The sequence below is a fragment of the Triturus cristatus genome, chromosome 9, assembly GCF_964204655.1.
Source record: "Triturus cristatus chromosome 9, aTriCri1.1, whole genome shotgun sequence".
Lineage (NCBI taxonomy): Eukaryota > Metazoa > Chordata > Amphibia > Caudata > Salamandridae > Triturus > Triturus cristatus.
The window spans coordinates 852,515,643-852,531,537 of NC_140592.1; the positions used below are offsets into that span (position 1 = coordinate 852,515,643).

At 46.7% G+C, this 15,895-nt stretch overlaps 1 protein-coding gene across 1 annotated transcript in view; it reads right to left on the reverse strand.

The window, feature by feature from the left end:
• Positions 1 to 984: 984 nt before the first annotated feature.
• Positions 985 to 15,895, reverse strand: part of LOC146798953 (uncharacterized) — a 143,611-nt gene continuing 128,700 nt past the window's right edge. The window contains exon 4 of the mRNA XM_085627806.1: positions 985 to 1,244. Coding sequence (XP_085483932.1) covers positions 985 to 1,244 — 260 coding nt within the window. The remainder of the gene's footprint in view (positions 1,245 to 15,895) is intronic.

Consider the following 15,895-nt stretch of genomic DNA (forward strand, 5'->3'; position numbering starts at 1 on the left):
ACACCAATGATCCACCATCAATCCACCCGCACTTTTCACTGACTGCAGTACAGGAAGAAAGAGACTGTAAAGCACACTTTCACAGTGCAAGTCCAAAAGAGCACATCCACAGAGTACCCGGACATCGTGCCAAGGAGAACGAGTGGTCCCAGCTGCAAGGATACCCTCGCCGGCAGTTGACCAGCAGCGAAGAGACTACGTGGAAGTCATTATCACTGAGTTATGTTTTGTTTGCAATTTGTATTCTCTCCCACAGGTTCGGACTTCTTTGTTTTAACCTTCATTAAAGTGTGGGAGGGATGTAGTGATCGTCCGATCAGCATTCTAGTGTTCAGCATGTTGTAACACACACTGAACACCCACCCACCATATGCGTCACCAGTCAGGTGACACTGACAATAAAAGGGCCGAGCGCACGTGCTCTGGGCCAGTTCTCCACCCTAAGTACCTGTGTCCGTGTAATCATTTCACGAGTATGTGGGCCTAGCGCCCGCCAACTCTACAGAGCGCTACCTCGCTTCACCGCAATACAAAATGAAAGGTGGCACAGGAGTCAGGTGTCAAGGATAGGCACTACAGTCAGTTAAGAAAGGAATACAGATCACAGTCTGCATCAGGATACGGACATTGTATACTAGGCACTACTCATATCAATCTTATAAGATGCTTACCTGCAGATTTTTTCCCAAGATGTGAAGGAGAAGCTGTGTTTCTCTCCGACCTTATGAACAGCAATCAGCAGCGAAGAGACCATCGAACGAAAGGAACCATATTCACCATAAAGAGGACTGAAACACTTATGCAGCATGGCCACGAAGGCCAAGATGGCGGATGCCTGAATGAGTAGCTCCGTTGCCTCAGCTAATACCCACACAGTCCTCTGGACAATGCGTCCATCAAACCTAGCAACTGCCTGCAAATGCCTGCCCGACTGTGACCGACTCCAAACAAAGCTCTGTTTCCCCGCAGGGATCTTCATTTTGATTAGATTGGGTCCCCCAATTGGCTGTGGCCCCGGAAAGGCTGTGTGTGGTTCTGCTCCGACCTGGTCTGAGCGGGAATCTCCAGCGCCGCCTTGCTTTGACTGGAAGTCTTCTTGCAAACTTGCCTGCAGAGACGGGGCTCCTGGCTTGACGGAATGTCACCAGAGTGTGCAACTCTCAGTGCGGGTTCTCCCATCTCCTGGGAGATGGAGATCTCTCCCCAGGCGGCTTTACTCTCTGACATTGACAACCTGGTAAGGCCTGGACACAGACACACTCATCGGGCAACAAACGAAGTGAGTCACTACTACAGATGCCGTTGGCCATATACACTGCATTAAATTGTGCAGTGCTGGGAACCAGAGACGAAGGCACGGAGATGGGAGTCTGGGGCTGACCCACTTGAGAGGAGTGAACTGATGTTGCAGATCTGGACTTACATCTTCATAGGTGCCCCCTAGCAGCCCATCCACCCTAAATTGGCCCCACTCACCATGGCAGAGAGCACGCACAGTCAAAGGCCACTGAGGCTTTAAAGGAAGTTGCAAAGGCCACAGACACTTACGGACTCTTCCCACAATGCACTTGGGAGCCCCTCTTTGAGATCTGCCAGAGATTCTATTCGTAAAGCTGTTTGCCTTACCGCTACTTCCTTTGTACAACTGTTTTCCCGACTACCCGGTGGCAGTACAGCATCGACCAGCATCATTTGCTGGAGTAAAATGTAAACTGTGCAAACTTGGCCTAAAATTCTCTCTCCTATTCCCAGCCAAGCTCAAAATCACCACCCAGAATAAATCCCATTTTGTTGAGGACCGAATGACAGCATGGGACTGAGCAGAGCAATTCTCTTCATCCCCCCATCTGAGGCAGCGGGGGACTGGGAGCGGGTTTTCCACACTCGGCCCCCAGACATTCCTGACGCGTGACGCCGGTGGCAAATGGGAACGCAGAGCAGGATGACCACCACCGGGATCCAGGCGAAGGGGAGCCAACAGTTGGCACTAGAAGCTGCAGCAGTACTCCCTAGCAACACACACACACATCCCGGATTCTGAACATGAGGACACTGCTAGTCACCCTGAATCCACTGCGTCATCGCTGCCTCTGCTCAACATGAGGGGCCTTCGGAACGTGACTACTCAGACTGCTGGCAAACTGTTGTCATACATGGTTCAAACCGTACTCCGGGCAAACAATGCCCCTAGCTTAATTAGCCTCATGATAGCTAAGGGGCTGTTTCCTGCACCTGCTCCCTTCCCAGTCTGATGGTTCCATTTTCAACACTGCATTAACCCCCTAACGTAGTAATATATGTGTTATAACTGTAATGTCCTTTTCCAGTTCTCTCTGTATAAAGGTAATTCTTGGTGTATTCCTTTCTCCCCTTATGTAATCTAATTGTACATTCCGGTGGAGCTTGCCGTAGAATGTTGGGCATGCAGCAGTTGACAGGTGATCGCGGAGAGTGGATGGCTGATTAAAGAAGACTCTGCTCTTACCTCGTTTGGTCTTCCATTATTCCCAAATGCGATGCAGTGCACGCAACGAAATTCGTTTTATTAATTTATATGTTTACTTACCTGTAAACCTCCGTAATCCCTAGTTTACTACCCCCCCACCCTGCCCCTCCCCCTCCCCCTCCCCACGTCACCGCCCGGCAGGAACTCCTACTACCGACCGCGGCTGGAAGAGGCACACACATCGCACTCCTGCAGGTAATGCATTTTACTGACCTTGAAGCCACACACTTGCACAGGCTCAGGCAGAGTCACGTTTTCTCAACAGGGTACTGTTCGTTCGAGAGTGCACTGACTTGCATCAGGACAGAAGAACAATACCAGCACATCTCTCCATGGTGCAAGACCCAGAGCGCAGCTATCTAGCAACTGGGTATAAAGTGGGGACTTCAGTTGTGTACTAAACATTGTGCGGGGTCATTCCTTCCCTCCACTACCACAAGCATCAACCTTACACAGTGCTACAACCTTGACACTAGGCAACCTAATGGCACCTTGCTGACATCTGGCACCACTGTAGAGCAACTCTGAGACCATACTCCCTTGATTTCCCTTCCCATAATCTCCATAACTGGTTGGACAGAATATTATGCACCTCTTCCCTTTGCCCATGGTTCCCTCACACAGTTTAGTTCGGACAATCTCTTTTGTGCAACACTCCCATATTGGCTGGAAAGAATTGGGGAGGCGCCGACTCTCTTATCACTATCTGCCATATGCAGCCTACTGTGCTGGCGGACTCAGTGTTTTCCTCCTGACTACTTTAATCTCAGTCAGGGCACCTCATCCTCCTCCAGTTTGATCGAATGGGGGGCGTTTAAAGTGTCCATCACAGGCAATGCATCAGAGAATGTGAGCACCCAACAGCCGACTCGGAGAGGCCCATAGCAAACATGCAGAACTCACCGAGCGACTGCGCTTGGTCAGCTATAAGGCCTATACTGTGCGGACTTGTGGACAAATTAGCAGCGCTATTGGCTTGGCTCACTCGAAAGGAACAAGTCCAGTGCCCAATCACTTCATTAGAAATATGCCTGGCACACTGCTCTTGACCCAAAGCGAAATACACAGAGCATTCATAACTTACTATAAGAACGCTTTATTGCACTCTGCAATATCCCACCTCTCATGCAGCAACTGAATATCTCGCTGGTTCACAGCACCTGAAGATTTCCCCTGAGCAGAGGACATGCCTAGAGGTGCCCGTCACAAATACTGAAAGAAATAGCGATCCATTTACTCTCCTCGGGCAAACGCTCAAGCCCGATGGAATTATCACAATTACACTAACCTTCATACCCCAAGACCGGAGAAGCTGTACAAAACTGAAGTGGCTGAAGGCACACTGCCCCAACTATGAGAGTAGCCCTTCTAGTCTCCATTTCAAAACCAGGTTAAGACACCCAATAAGGCTGGATCCGATCATTCACTTTCAATCCTTAACATGGACTTCAAGATACTGGGCAGAATCCTAGCGGAGCGGACAGGTGGCTGCCCCCCATCAGTTGCTGAAGAGACTAGGCCTGAGTAAACACACTGTACAGCGGTTTCACCTGCTTATACGAGCTTGCATGAGATCTCATATCTCAGACCCTATAGCAATCTGCACAGGCACTAGGTAGAGATGCTCGCTTTTCCCACTTCTTTTTACTCTGGTAATGCAACTGCTTGCCATCTGCTTGCGCTGTAGCCAGTAGGTGTGATGTGGGGCATCCCCTTGGAAGAAAGAACACATGCTGTCTCGCTCCATGCAGATCACATGCTACTGTACTTAAGGATTGCTAAAAGAAGGCACGCAGCCATGGCAGTGGACCTTGAGATATTCTGAATGGTATATGGCCTGCGAATCAACTGGGCGAATTCTTACCTCCTCCTGCTTTCCTCTTTTGCACAAGAAACAACACTTGGCATAGCCGGCAGGGCATTGCCCTGGCAACAACGCACTTTCCATTATTTCAGAATCAATATTCATCACTCCAAAAATTATCTACCCGACAGCAATCTAGCACAAATGGTATCGTCCCTCCGAAGCCAGATGCTCTTTTGGAGGACATTACCTCTATCAGGGATGGGTGGAATAACTCTCTCGAATATGGTCATGCTACCTCCTAGTTTGTCAGAGACCTGTACATTGTTCTGGGTGACCTGATTTTGCACTCTAGACCACATGAAGTAGCGATAGCCAGACTTTGCCGCCCCACAACTATGGGTTGTTTGGGAGTTGTCCACCACCAACACTACTACCTTGACTCCCAGCTCCAGTGGCTGAACCAGCTGGATCTCAGGCAACTGCTTAGGGGAGACAGTGATGCTGCAGCAGCCATGGTCCCTCCCTAAGATTTATACTCCAGCAGTTCTGCCCAGGAATCCATCCAACCCGCCTGTCATCATGGCTGCTTCCACTTGCCTACCAATACTGCACCTTGCGACACAGCACTACCGTATGTACTGGCGATGCCACTGATGAGTTGACTCCAAGGCTCAGGAGTCTCGGCCCCGGCTTGTTCAATGGGGTGCCTATGCCATAGACACTTTTGGGGACCTCTTTCCCACTGGCCATTTGCTAATGTTTGATGAGCTTATTGAGCAGTACAAGGTACCACAAGGCCAATTCCTAGCAAATAATGTACTGATTTGCATCCTGCGACGCACCTATCACATTACCACTGATAAAACTCCATCACATGAAGTCCTACAAACCCTACACACCATGGGCTCTAGGAATTACTGAATCAAATAGATAACTAAAGCATCCAGTACACACACGTCCTCTCACTACACTAGGAGAGAAATAGGATGAGGAGCTAGGTAGGGAATACATGCCCACAAAGTTTTCCAAAGACTTGGACATTGTTCTGGGTGACTGATTTGGCACTCTTGATGCCATCCAGTAACAATGGCCAAACCTCGCTACCCCAATACTGTGGGTTAGTTGGGAGTGCCGAACTTCGAGAACTACTTCCTTAGCTCCCAGCTCCAGTGGTCAAGCCATAGCAACTCACCTGCTTATACGAGCTTGCATGAGATCTCATATCTCAGACCCTATAGCAATCTGCACAGGCACTAGGTAGAGATGCTCGCTTTTCCCACTTCTTTTTACTCTGGTAATGCAACTGCTTGCCATCTGCTTGCGCTGTAGCCAGTAGGTGTGATGTGGGGCATCCCCTTGGAAGAAAGAACACATGCTGTCTCGCTCCATGCAGATCACATGCTACTGTACTTAAGGATTGCTAAAAGAAGGCACGCAGCCATGGCAGTGGACCTTGAGATATTCTGAATGGTATATGGCCTGCGAATCAACTGGGCGAATTCTTACCTCCTCCTGCTTTCCTCTTTTGCACAAGAAACAACACTTGGCATAGCCGGCAGGGCATTGCCCTGGCAACAACGCACTTTCCATTATTTCAGAATCAATATTCATCACTCCAAAAATTATCTACCCGACAGCAATCTAGCACAAATGGTATCGTCCCTCCGAAGCCAGATGCTCTTTTGGAGGACATTACCTCTATCAGGGATGGGTGGAATAACTCTCTCGAATATGGTCATGCTACCTCCTAGTTTGTCAGAGACCTGTACATTGTTCTGGGTGACCTGATTTTGCACCCTAGACCACATGAAGTAGCGATAGCCAGACTTTGCCGCCCCACAACTATGGGTTGTTTGGGAGTTGTCCACCACCAACACTACTACCTTGACTCCCAGCTCCAGTGGCTGAACCAGCTGGATCTCAGGCAACTGCTTAGGGGAGACAGTGATGCTGCAGCAGCCATGGTCCCTCCCTAAGATTTATACTCCAGCAGTTCTGCCCAGGAATCCATCCAACCCGCCTGTCATCATGGCTGCTTCCACTTGCCTACCAATACTGCACCTTGCGACACAGCACTACCGTATGTACTGGCGATGCCACTGATGAGTTGACTCCAAGGCTCAGGAGTCTCGGCCCCGGCTTGTTCAATGGGGTGCCTATGCCATAGACACTTTTGGGGACCTCTTTCCCACTGGCCATTTGCTAATGTTTGATGAGCTTATTGAGCAGTACAAGGTACCACAAGGCCAATTCCTAGCAAATAATGTACTGATTTGCATCCTGCGACGCACCTATCACATTACCACTGATAAAACTCCATCACATGAAGTCCTACAAACCCTACACACCATGGGCTCTAGGAATTACTGAATCAAATAGATAACTAAAGCATCCAGTACACACACGTCCTCTCACTACACTAGGAGAGAAATAGGATGAGGAGCTAGGTAGGGAATACATGCCCACAAAGTTTTCCAAAGACTTGGACATTGTTCTGGGTGACTGATTTGGCACTCTTGATGCCATCCAGTAACAATGGCCAAACCTCGCTACCCCAATACTGTGGGTTAGTTGGGAGTGCCGAACTTCGAGAACTACTTCCTTAGCTCCCAGCTCCAGTGGTCAAGCCATAGCAACTCACTCAGGCAGCCGCTTATAGGGCAAAGTGATGCTGCAGCAATCATAGCCCCTCCCTAAGTTACTCCAAAATGTCTGCCCAGGAACCCATCCAGCTGCTGTTGGCGCTGATCTAAGTCACATGTTACTGGAACGCCCTGCACTGATGTGGTTTTGAGCTGTAATAACACCACATCTGACCCCTCGACTGGCCAACCCAGCCTCGGCAGTTGGGAGGTCTACGCTCTGGGAACTTGAATGATTCGCTCCATTCACTATCATACCCACTACCAGGGTGCCAAATTGTGGGACTCCCCAGTGTTTTAATAACCTTCCGGACATTTGGAATTTATTCTGAAATTCCCATCGATTCCAGATCCATGCCGGGTTTGTTAAAACCAGTCTGCTCTTGCTAAATACTCCAGTACCTAAAATCCCTGGCTCTCTGCTTCATCTCCACCTCCACCTCTGCAGGCATAGGATGGGAGGAGGAGGAATTAATCACATCTGTGGCTGGCAGCTGCTAGCCTGCTCACACCTGATAAATGTGATCTGAATGAGCTCTTTTAAGTCCCAGTTCTCTTCAGCCCAGCTTTGGTTATTGTAGCTTTGTCCCCGTCCCTTTTTTTCCTGAGCTTTTGCTATTCTTGTTTCCAGAGTTCCTGAGCTATCGTAATTATTGTTTCCTGTTCCTGAGCCGCGGCTAATTCCTTTGTTCCCGAACTAGCACTGCCTGCAATGCTACCTTGATTACTGAGTTGTAACTAATTCTTGTTTGTTTATTCCTGGTTCCTGATCCATAGCTAATTAGTTGTTTCTAGAGTTCCTGAGCTCTAGTTAATCCCTGTTTCCTGATTCCAGAGCTGTAACTGATTTTTTGTTCCTAAACCAGCACTGCTTGCAGTGATACCTTGATACCTGAGCCAGCACTGATTTAGTGAATTTTTGTAAACTCTCTCCTTTTGTAATTACCCTTTCCCATTCCCTGTCTTTCTACCTTTGTCCCAGTTTCTGGTTTGCTGTCTTCCTGTATGATGTAAAGGAAGATACAGAGTAGTACTTACTGTCTTAGCTTCCAGTTTCCTTGTATGGTTTGTTTCTTGCTTTCTGCCAAGTGTGCCCTTTGTTTTCCCTACTTTCCTGTTAAACACTCCTCCTTGCTAGCTGTTTGTTTATCGTGGCTCTGTATTTAGTTCTGCACCCTTGCTGTTACCACCTTTTGTGTTCCTGTTTGATCGCCAGGATCCGTGGGCACCACTGACAACCTAGGTGATATTTCTTGTCCACGGTGAGTATTGCCTTTGAGCTACTTTTATAACATCACCACAGGTATGAGCTCCACAGACCCCGCCTTTTTGCGTGTATATCCTATATGTGGGTATTTGTAGTCAGTATCTATAACAGCGATTGTGGGTGAGCAACTTACTATGCTTCAGCCTTACCGTGTAGAGCTCCTGAGTGATTTACCCCACATTACCTTTATTGTTAATGTTGTTATATATGTGTCTTGCATGTCTGTCCTGGCTATTAGTCTGAATGCCAAAGTGCCTCTTGAGTGTCTGTCCTTAATGAGCTTTGACCATCTTGTTCCATTGTGCAGAGCTTCCCCTTTAGATCCCTTTTCGCCTCTGATTCTCTGTGTGATCTTGGGTGGCCCTATACCCAAAATTCTACTAACTACTTCTACCCCGCCACCAGTCCTTGCCAGAGTTCCTGACAGGAACATTTAAGTGTTCCATAATGCACAAAGTTCAGACTTGGTTCCTAGACTTGGCCAAGAGACTGAGGATGCCTTGTAACCTTTGATGCTGGAATGCCAGCCCCCACCATCCGAGCGCCACAAACCACTCCTTCTATTGGCTGATCTTGGTTGGTCTCTTTACGTGAGGTGGCCAGAGGGCTTCGGAAATGACCGCTATCACTTGACTTTGATGAGCAAATGTCCAAATTTGAGGGCCTATCTTCAGATGACACCCCACCCCCATAGGGGATAAGACACAACCTAGACTTGGAGCTAGTTCAGTTCAAACATAGCAGAATAAAGCCTACGAGACCCAACCCATCCTCACCATCATGCCTCTTCCCTGCTTGTTCCCTCCACATCCCTATTTGCTGCTTGAGCACTCTACTTTGAAACCGCAACCCTATTTGTTTTGTCTTATGCCCTTCGCGCCATTAACAGATGCTCAGAAACTGCTTTCCCTACCACTACTTCTGTCCAATCCAACCGCCTGACCAACGCTGCCAACCAGTCCCCCATGTTTTAGAAAATTATTTTGTTTTTTTAAAGTATGTTATCATTCTCACTCATTGTCAGCTTGACTGCTATACCACAGAAATGCTATTTGAAATATGGTTCAGTTGCATGCACATTGTAAATCCTTATTATGTGAATAATAAGACAGGTTACATTACAAATCCTGTCTGGATATGAGCTGTGTTTACCTAACTAAAATTAAATAAACAGATTTCCAAAATTAATGGAGGACTGAAACACTGCTACTTCACTGAGATAATGGTACTGTGGCAGAATAGTCATGTACTTGCCCTGTCCCACAGAGTTCACAAGAAATGGCTAGCATTAGTATAACTAAGACCAGCTTAGGAGTGCCTAGAAAATGCATAGGTCTAGGGTCAATCTTGTCTTTATCGGTGGATTTGCAGAACATGTTATTAGACCCAAACGGACAGCCATCTACCCATAGCCCTGGCAACATCTATAAGTTAGGGGAAAGTGTGTTACTGCCCTCTCTTTCCCTAAAGGTAAATCGTAAAAAGAGAGTGAGTGCTATAGATAAATAGTGATTTATAGATATTAAATCTGGGCTATATTTAGCAGTAAGATAGATACTCTGCTTTCCTACTTTTTGAGTGCCTACAGCTCAGCACCATAACAAACCGATAAAATTAACAATCATGCCCTACTGTAAATTAATATATCCTCCCAAAAGGAGGGGCTGGACCACTTTTGAAAAACTCCCGTTCATAAATTCTAAACACCCCATGAATTGGATAAATGCATGTCCTCTGGAAGAAGTGGATGAAGAGCTGCCTCCCTCTCTGGCCTCATTTGATTTGTAAATGCTGCATGCCAGCACAAATCCTGACAAGCACGATTTAGCCTGGGTGAGCAATATATTTTGGACCCAAGACACCCTCAGTTAACAAGGTAAACACTTGAGTCTGGCGCTATTTTTGACAAATGACCTTATGCTGTAAAAACTTAGGGGCAGATTTACAATAACTGGCGCATCTCTGCATATCAGCAGGGATGCGCCAGTTATTGTGCGCCACAGCTCCGCCACCAAGGATGCGCCGCATTTACAATGAGGCGTACCATGGGGCAAAAACGGCACAGATGCGTGACGCATCTGTGCCGTATAAGTGGCGCATTGCTGGAGTTGCGTCGCAAACGCGACGCAGCTCCAGCAATGCTTTGGGGGGACCTATCTTCACAATGCTGCGTCAATCCTTACGCCTGCTTCAAGCAGGCGCAGGGTTTTGACGCAGCATGGGCTCAAAAGTGACTGAGTGAAATCTTGTAGATTTCATTCAGCCACTTTTAGGAGGCGTTCCTGCGACGGAACGCCCCCCCTGCACAGGTACGCCTACTGCTGGCGCAGGGCTTTACAACGTGACGCATCTCCCAGATGCGTCACGTTGTAAATACCCCGCAGCATGGCGCAGGATTTGCGCCGCCGCTGCGTCACAAAAGTGACTCAACGGCGGCGTAAATGAGGCGCAAGGGCCTCATAAATCTGCCCCAATGTCTCCTATGCACGTTCTTTCTCATATCGTTCACCTTACACAGATACATCACCTAGTGTTCTAAATTTAGAACATTCCTTCAAATACAAAATGCCACCTAGTTGTAGAAAAGAGGTCAGGGGGTCAGAAAGCTGACATCTCTCACTCCCCCCTCCCAGAATGCGGACATGAGTGCCTCAACTGTATGCAGCAAACCTCAGTTTAGCGGTCTACTAATATTCCTCCAGTCATGCAATTTGAGCACAATAACATGCCAGGTCGTAATATACGATAGGGCTGCCATGAAGACTTACACGTTTGAAAGGAATTGTTACACTTTTAGTGTGCCTTGACTTGTCCTGGAAACATTTGTGACAGGTCTTATGTATGGCTAGTTACTCATCTGTCCTGGGAAAATAATTCTGCCCCTTTCTTGTAGCCCACCTAAACAGCAATACCCTAGCTAATCAGGAAGCATAATACATGGAGCTTAACTTTACTACGAAAGCATTCCTCATCTAAAAGTCTTTTAACTTCGCCGTCTAAAATACATTTTTAGCGAACATGTTCTTATATTTGCCTTTCTCATTCCAAACTGGAACACAGGTTCGTTTCTATTACTGTGCAAAATAAATACTCAACTTAGCAATTGTAACCTGCCTTTGTGTCTTAAACACAGGGCTGTCACTGTCACATGGTTGAGAAAAGTGGTAGGCACCTGGGAATTATGATCTCCAGGTCTGTAGCAAAAGACAGCGTTATCTGCATGTTTTGGCACCTGCGGTTTCCAGCAGCTAATGTGTACTTCACAACCTAGTGACTGTGATGTCTTGATGAAATCTGACAGCTGGAGGGGTCATTAAAACAATTAGAATCTTCCTGATGTAATACATAGATGAAGCCTACAAGCTCTTGAAACATTTTACTGAGGCATAAAAAGTTCGCCTGAATCCATTGATTCAAAGTGTTGGATTTAAAAGAGGAATTATAGTTCCACATCACATTAAAAACAAGCATTTGCAATGCAATAGGTCTCGCATTTATACGAGTTTGAGCTATTGGCATTGTAAATGACAATGCTTTTTATTTAAGTTTTTTTTTTTTTAAACATAAATAAAAGGCACTGTCATTTACAATGCCAATAGCTCAAACTCGTATAAATGCGAGACCTATTGCATTGCAAATGCTTGTTTCAATTAAAACTCTTTCCTTCCCCTCTTATGAAGGGGAGGGAGGAGGACAGAGATTGGAAGGGAGAAAAAAAGCAGGAGGAGGGGATGGAAGAAGGAGGAGGGGGCGAGAGAGCCCTGGATGCCGCTCTAGCTGACACAGACGGCAGGGTCCGCCTCTTTTCCTCCTCTTCCTCCTCTAGCAGTGTGTGGTTTGTGTTTATGCCAGGCCGTGGTCAGTCCCTCTCGATGTCGTGTTCACCCAGGGGGAGGGGAAACTGCTGCCAGGAGGAGGGGATTGAGAGAGAGCGAGAGACAGCCGCAAACCCAAAAAAAAAAAGCCCTGTGATTTTTTTTATCTTCCCAATCTGCACTACACAAAAAAGGAGAAAAAAAGCCCAAGGAGGAGCAATGTACTTGGGGAGACTGCAAGGACAACCTGTGCTGCTTTTTGGTTTGATTTCGTTTTTACGTTCTGAGATTTTTTGAGGGTGCTGTTTTCTGCCGTTGCTTCCTTTTTTCCCCCTCGTTCTCTGTTGTGTGTTTAACGGGAGCGAGAGAGGGAGGGAGCGAGGCAGGGAGGGGATCCACTGGGCCAGGCATGCCGGACTAGGAAAGGCTGGGGATTCTAAAGGCCTGAACACTGGGTGATTGTGGTTGGGAGAGGTTACAGGGAGGAGGGTGGGTCGGTTCTAGATCCCCTTAAAAAAAATTATTAACACAAAAATTAGATGCAGACGAGTCAGCAGATACTGCGACTCCCTTTTTTTCTCCCTCTGCATGGGGGTAGAGCGACATAAAAAAGGAAATGGTTTTTGCCATTCTGGAGTTTGTAAATAGCTGGCGAAGCGCACCTAACGTTTCTAGATAGCCAAATGTATTCTTGCTTGCCTAAAAATACAAATAGAATTGTGGTTGTATTGTCATCAGCAATTTGGAAGCTTGGTTATGAGCGGGTACTTTTGGAAGTAAAATAACGTTGTTTTTCAGGGATTTTAGCTCGTCTTTTTTATTGGACCCAGGCATTTAAATGAGTTAAAGTTTTCAGAAGTGCTTTTAGTATTCTGTCCCATTTTAGTGGTTTAAGCCTAAAAATTTTAGCTGCAGGGATTGCCTTAGCCTGGATATGTACATATGTATGTTTTATTAATGTATTTATTTGTCAAACAGCTGTAGGCTAAGCGTTTGGTATAAACATGCATAAATCTATGTAAATGCATGTAGTTTATTTCTTGTTCAGTGTAAAACTGAGCTTTAAGTAGATTCCTAACACCCACATTTATGTTTTACCTTTGCTTTTCCCTTCCCTGCAATAAAGACCGCTCCTAAACCGTGTTATTGTTAAGAGTGTAATATACAAAAGCACCACTATTTCATGCATGTATCTTTTTGTATGGGAGAGTAACTTTGAAATACACAGCACCCTTGAGGTTCCGTGAGAATCTGACTGACATTTTGGGTATGTTCGAATATGGACGAGTTTGGTATCTACGAACCGCAAATGACGAGTTTAGTGGGTGTACGCGTTTTCGCTACGCTACTATGTATGGTTCGTCTCATTCTTGGGTATGTCCATCTGAACCCTTGGGTTCCATTTTAGATACGACGTCCGTTTTGTCTCTTGCCCTCAAGTAGCCAGCGAACGGACACTGTCCGCTTCGTGACCCTGGGATTCCCAAGCTTTCGTGGAGGACACATGTTCCTTTGAAGGTATCTTTTATGGTGAGGGGGCTGACACAGCAAAGGCAGATGGCCCCGCTTAAGGCTCATCTTGCCATGCCGTTTATTGTTTCAGTCGTGCATACATTTGGCACGAGTCCTTTGATCCTGCAATCAAGTTTCCGTTATTGCTCTCTACACTGTTTTCTAAACTGTTGTACATCCATATCTTTTTCCTTTGCATCTGTTTCTGTCCCTTCCTCTAATTCGTTACGGTCAGAATGGAATGTGTTTAATGTGCTTTTACAGTTGGGAACCGGCAATGCTGCTGTAATTATGTTTCGGGTTTCTGAAAACATGAATGCGACCTTTTTGAAGTTTATTATGGGAGCTAAGCTGTAACCTTTTGTTCGCCATGCTGAGCAATGACGAAAATGTGTATAAAAGGAGCGATCCACTTGTGCAATTCGAAGCAGTCTCTCAGAACCTACACGTTGTGTACTTCTTGCGATTTCTGTATCCCTGCAGTGAATAAATGCTGATCTTTGACGCCGCAGGAAGTGTCCCGTGTCTCTGTGTTTTGTACGCCGGAACAGGTAACCCACGAAGGTTTCAGGTGTTGTCCCCTGGCACCGCTGGGCCTTAGAATAGCCCAGTCCTTCAGTTGGCGCCCAACGTTGGGGGACATCAGCGGTACCGGTCCAAAGCCCGACGATCGTGAGGAACTTCGTGTGAAATCTCCGAGGGAAGGTGAACCCCGCTTCATCGATCCAGTTGTCGAAATAAGTGGCCCGAAGACTTTTCCCGCGAAGATTCCCGCCTCCTGACGGCTGCGACGGACTGATGCCCTGACTGTCGACCTGTTTTGGCGCCTGGCGTAGTCCTTTGTACGGCGAGACGATAGACGGGCCTTCCTGGTGACGCCATTGCTTTTTCAGTTAAGTATTTGTGGGTCGCTCCCAAAGTAGACTTGGTTGTTTGCATGGTTCCATTGCATTTGTGGTTCTTAGTCGTTGGTTCTTAGTTGTTGGGTTTTATTTGACAATTGCAATTGCCAAAAACCGAGGGTCTTGCATTTTTTTTGCGAGGACATCGTAATTCGATAGCCCTTGAAGTTTGTAAACTAGGTTAGTGTGCACGATGCCTGGCCGTAGTACTTTGTTTGGTTTCTTTAAATGTTGCAGCACGGATTCCCGACTAGAGGATTCATGTCCGATACCTCCAGTTGGAACTCCAATTTATGAGCTCTATAGTCGCCATGGAGTAGGTCCTATTGTATATAATGAATATTGGATTCGATATACTAAAAATGATGGTGTTCTTAGTTGGCCACCACATGGTAGTTTCGAAACTGCAATATTGGATAATCTTGAAACTAAATTGTTTAAAAAGAAGGCTAGGCCAGCCATGTTTGATTCCTTTCGGTTATGGCGTAAAGAGGCCAAGCAGAAAGAAATTAACCAGTCTAAGAAAAATAAGAGAGAAGGTGTTATTGCGGTGATGCGAAATGCAGAACAGTATCAGCGAGACAATATGATAAGGAGCAGGAAGTTTCTGCTAGATTGCATCATATGGCGGTGGATAAATGTTATCCGGTTTTACCGTCTAGTCCTAAGACGGGAGAAGAAACGGTCGAGGATTCCTTATTGTCTTATCTATTGAAATCACCACCTCCCTATGCACCAGATACTGTGGGTCCTGTGATTCCTCCTGCTCCCCAACCTGCTGTCTTGGCGGCTGCTGGACAGCCTGTTGTTCCTCCTGTTCTTCCGAATCCTATTGTGCCGCAAATTGTTCATCCTCTGCTACCCGCTCTTTTCCCTATTGCTCCTTTGCCTGTACCTCTTCAGCCTATTGTTACTACTACTCCTGCTATCTCGACTACTTCTACTAGTTCTACGGTTACCCCTGATGTAGTTACTCCTGTGCTTCCTTCTTCTTCCCCTTCAGTTCGTAGTCGCATATTTAATGCTGTCGCTAATCTCTATTCTCCGCTTTTTGGGCCGATACTTGGGTCCGATCTTTCTGATGTCTCTCAGAGGCGTAGTCAAATTCCTGATGGTAGGGAACGTGAGTCGTTGGTAAAACTGGCGCGTAAATGGATTAGTTATCCTGCGAAGTACACTTCGCGTATAGTTTTCGAGACATTTTCTCAGTTTAATGAGCCCACACAAAGATTTGTGTACGAGGAAATGTGTAAATCTTTGCGAGAAGAGTGGGATACTGATGCGGTAGACAATGTACCGCCCGAGATTACTGAACTTCAGAATCACTTTTCGAGTGGTATGATTGTGGGTAGTAATGTCCGACATGCTTTAGAGCGTTTGTTATCTTTTCGATCTACGGTATCACCTCGAGCATTGTTTAAGGACGAAGCTGAGGAGCGGATGG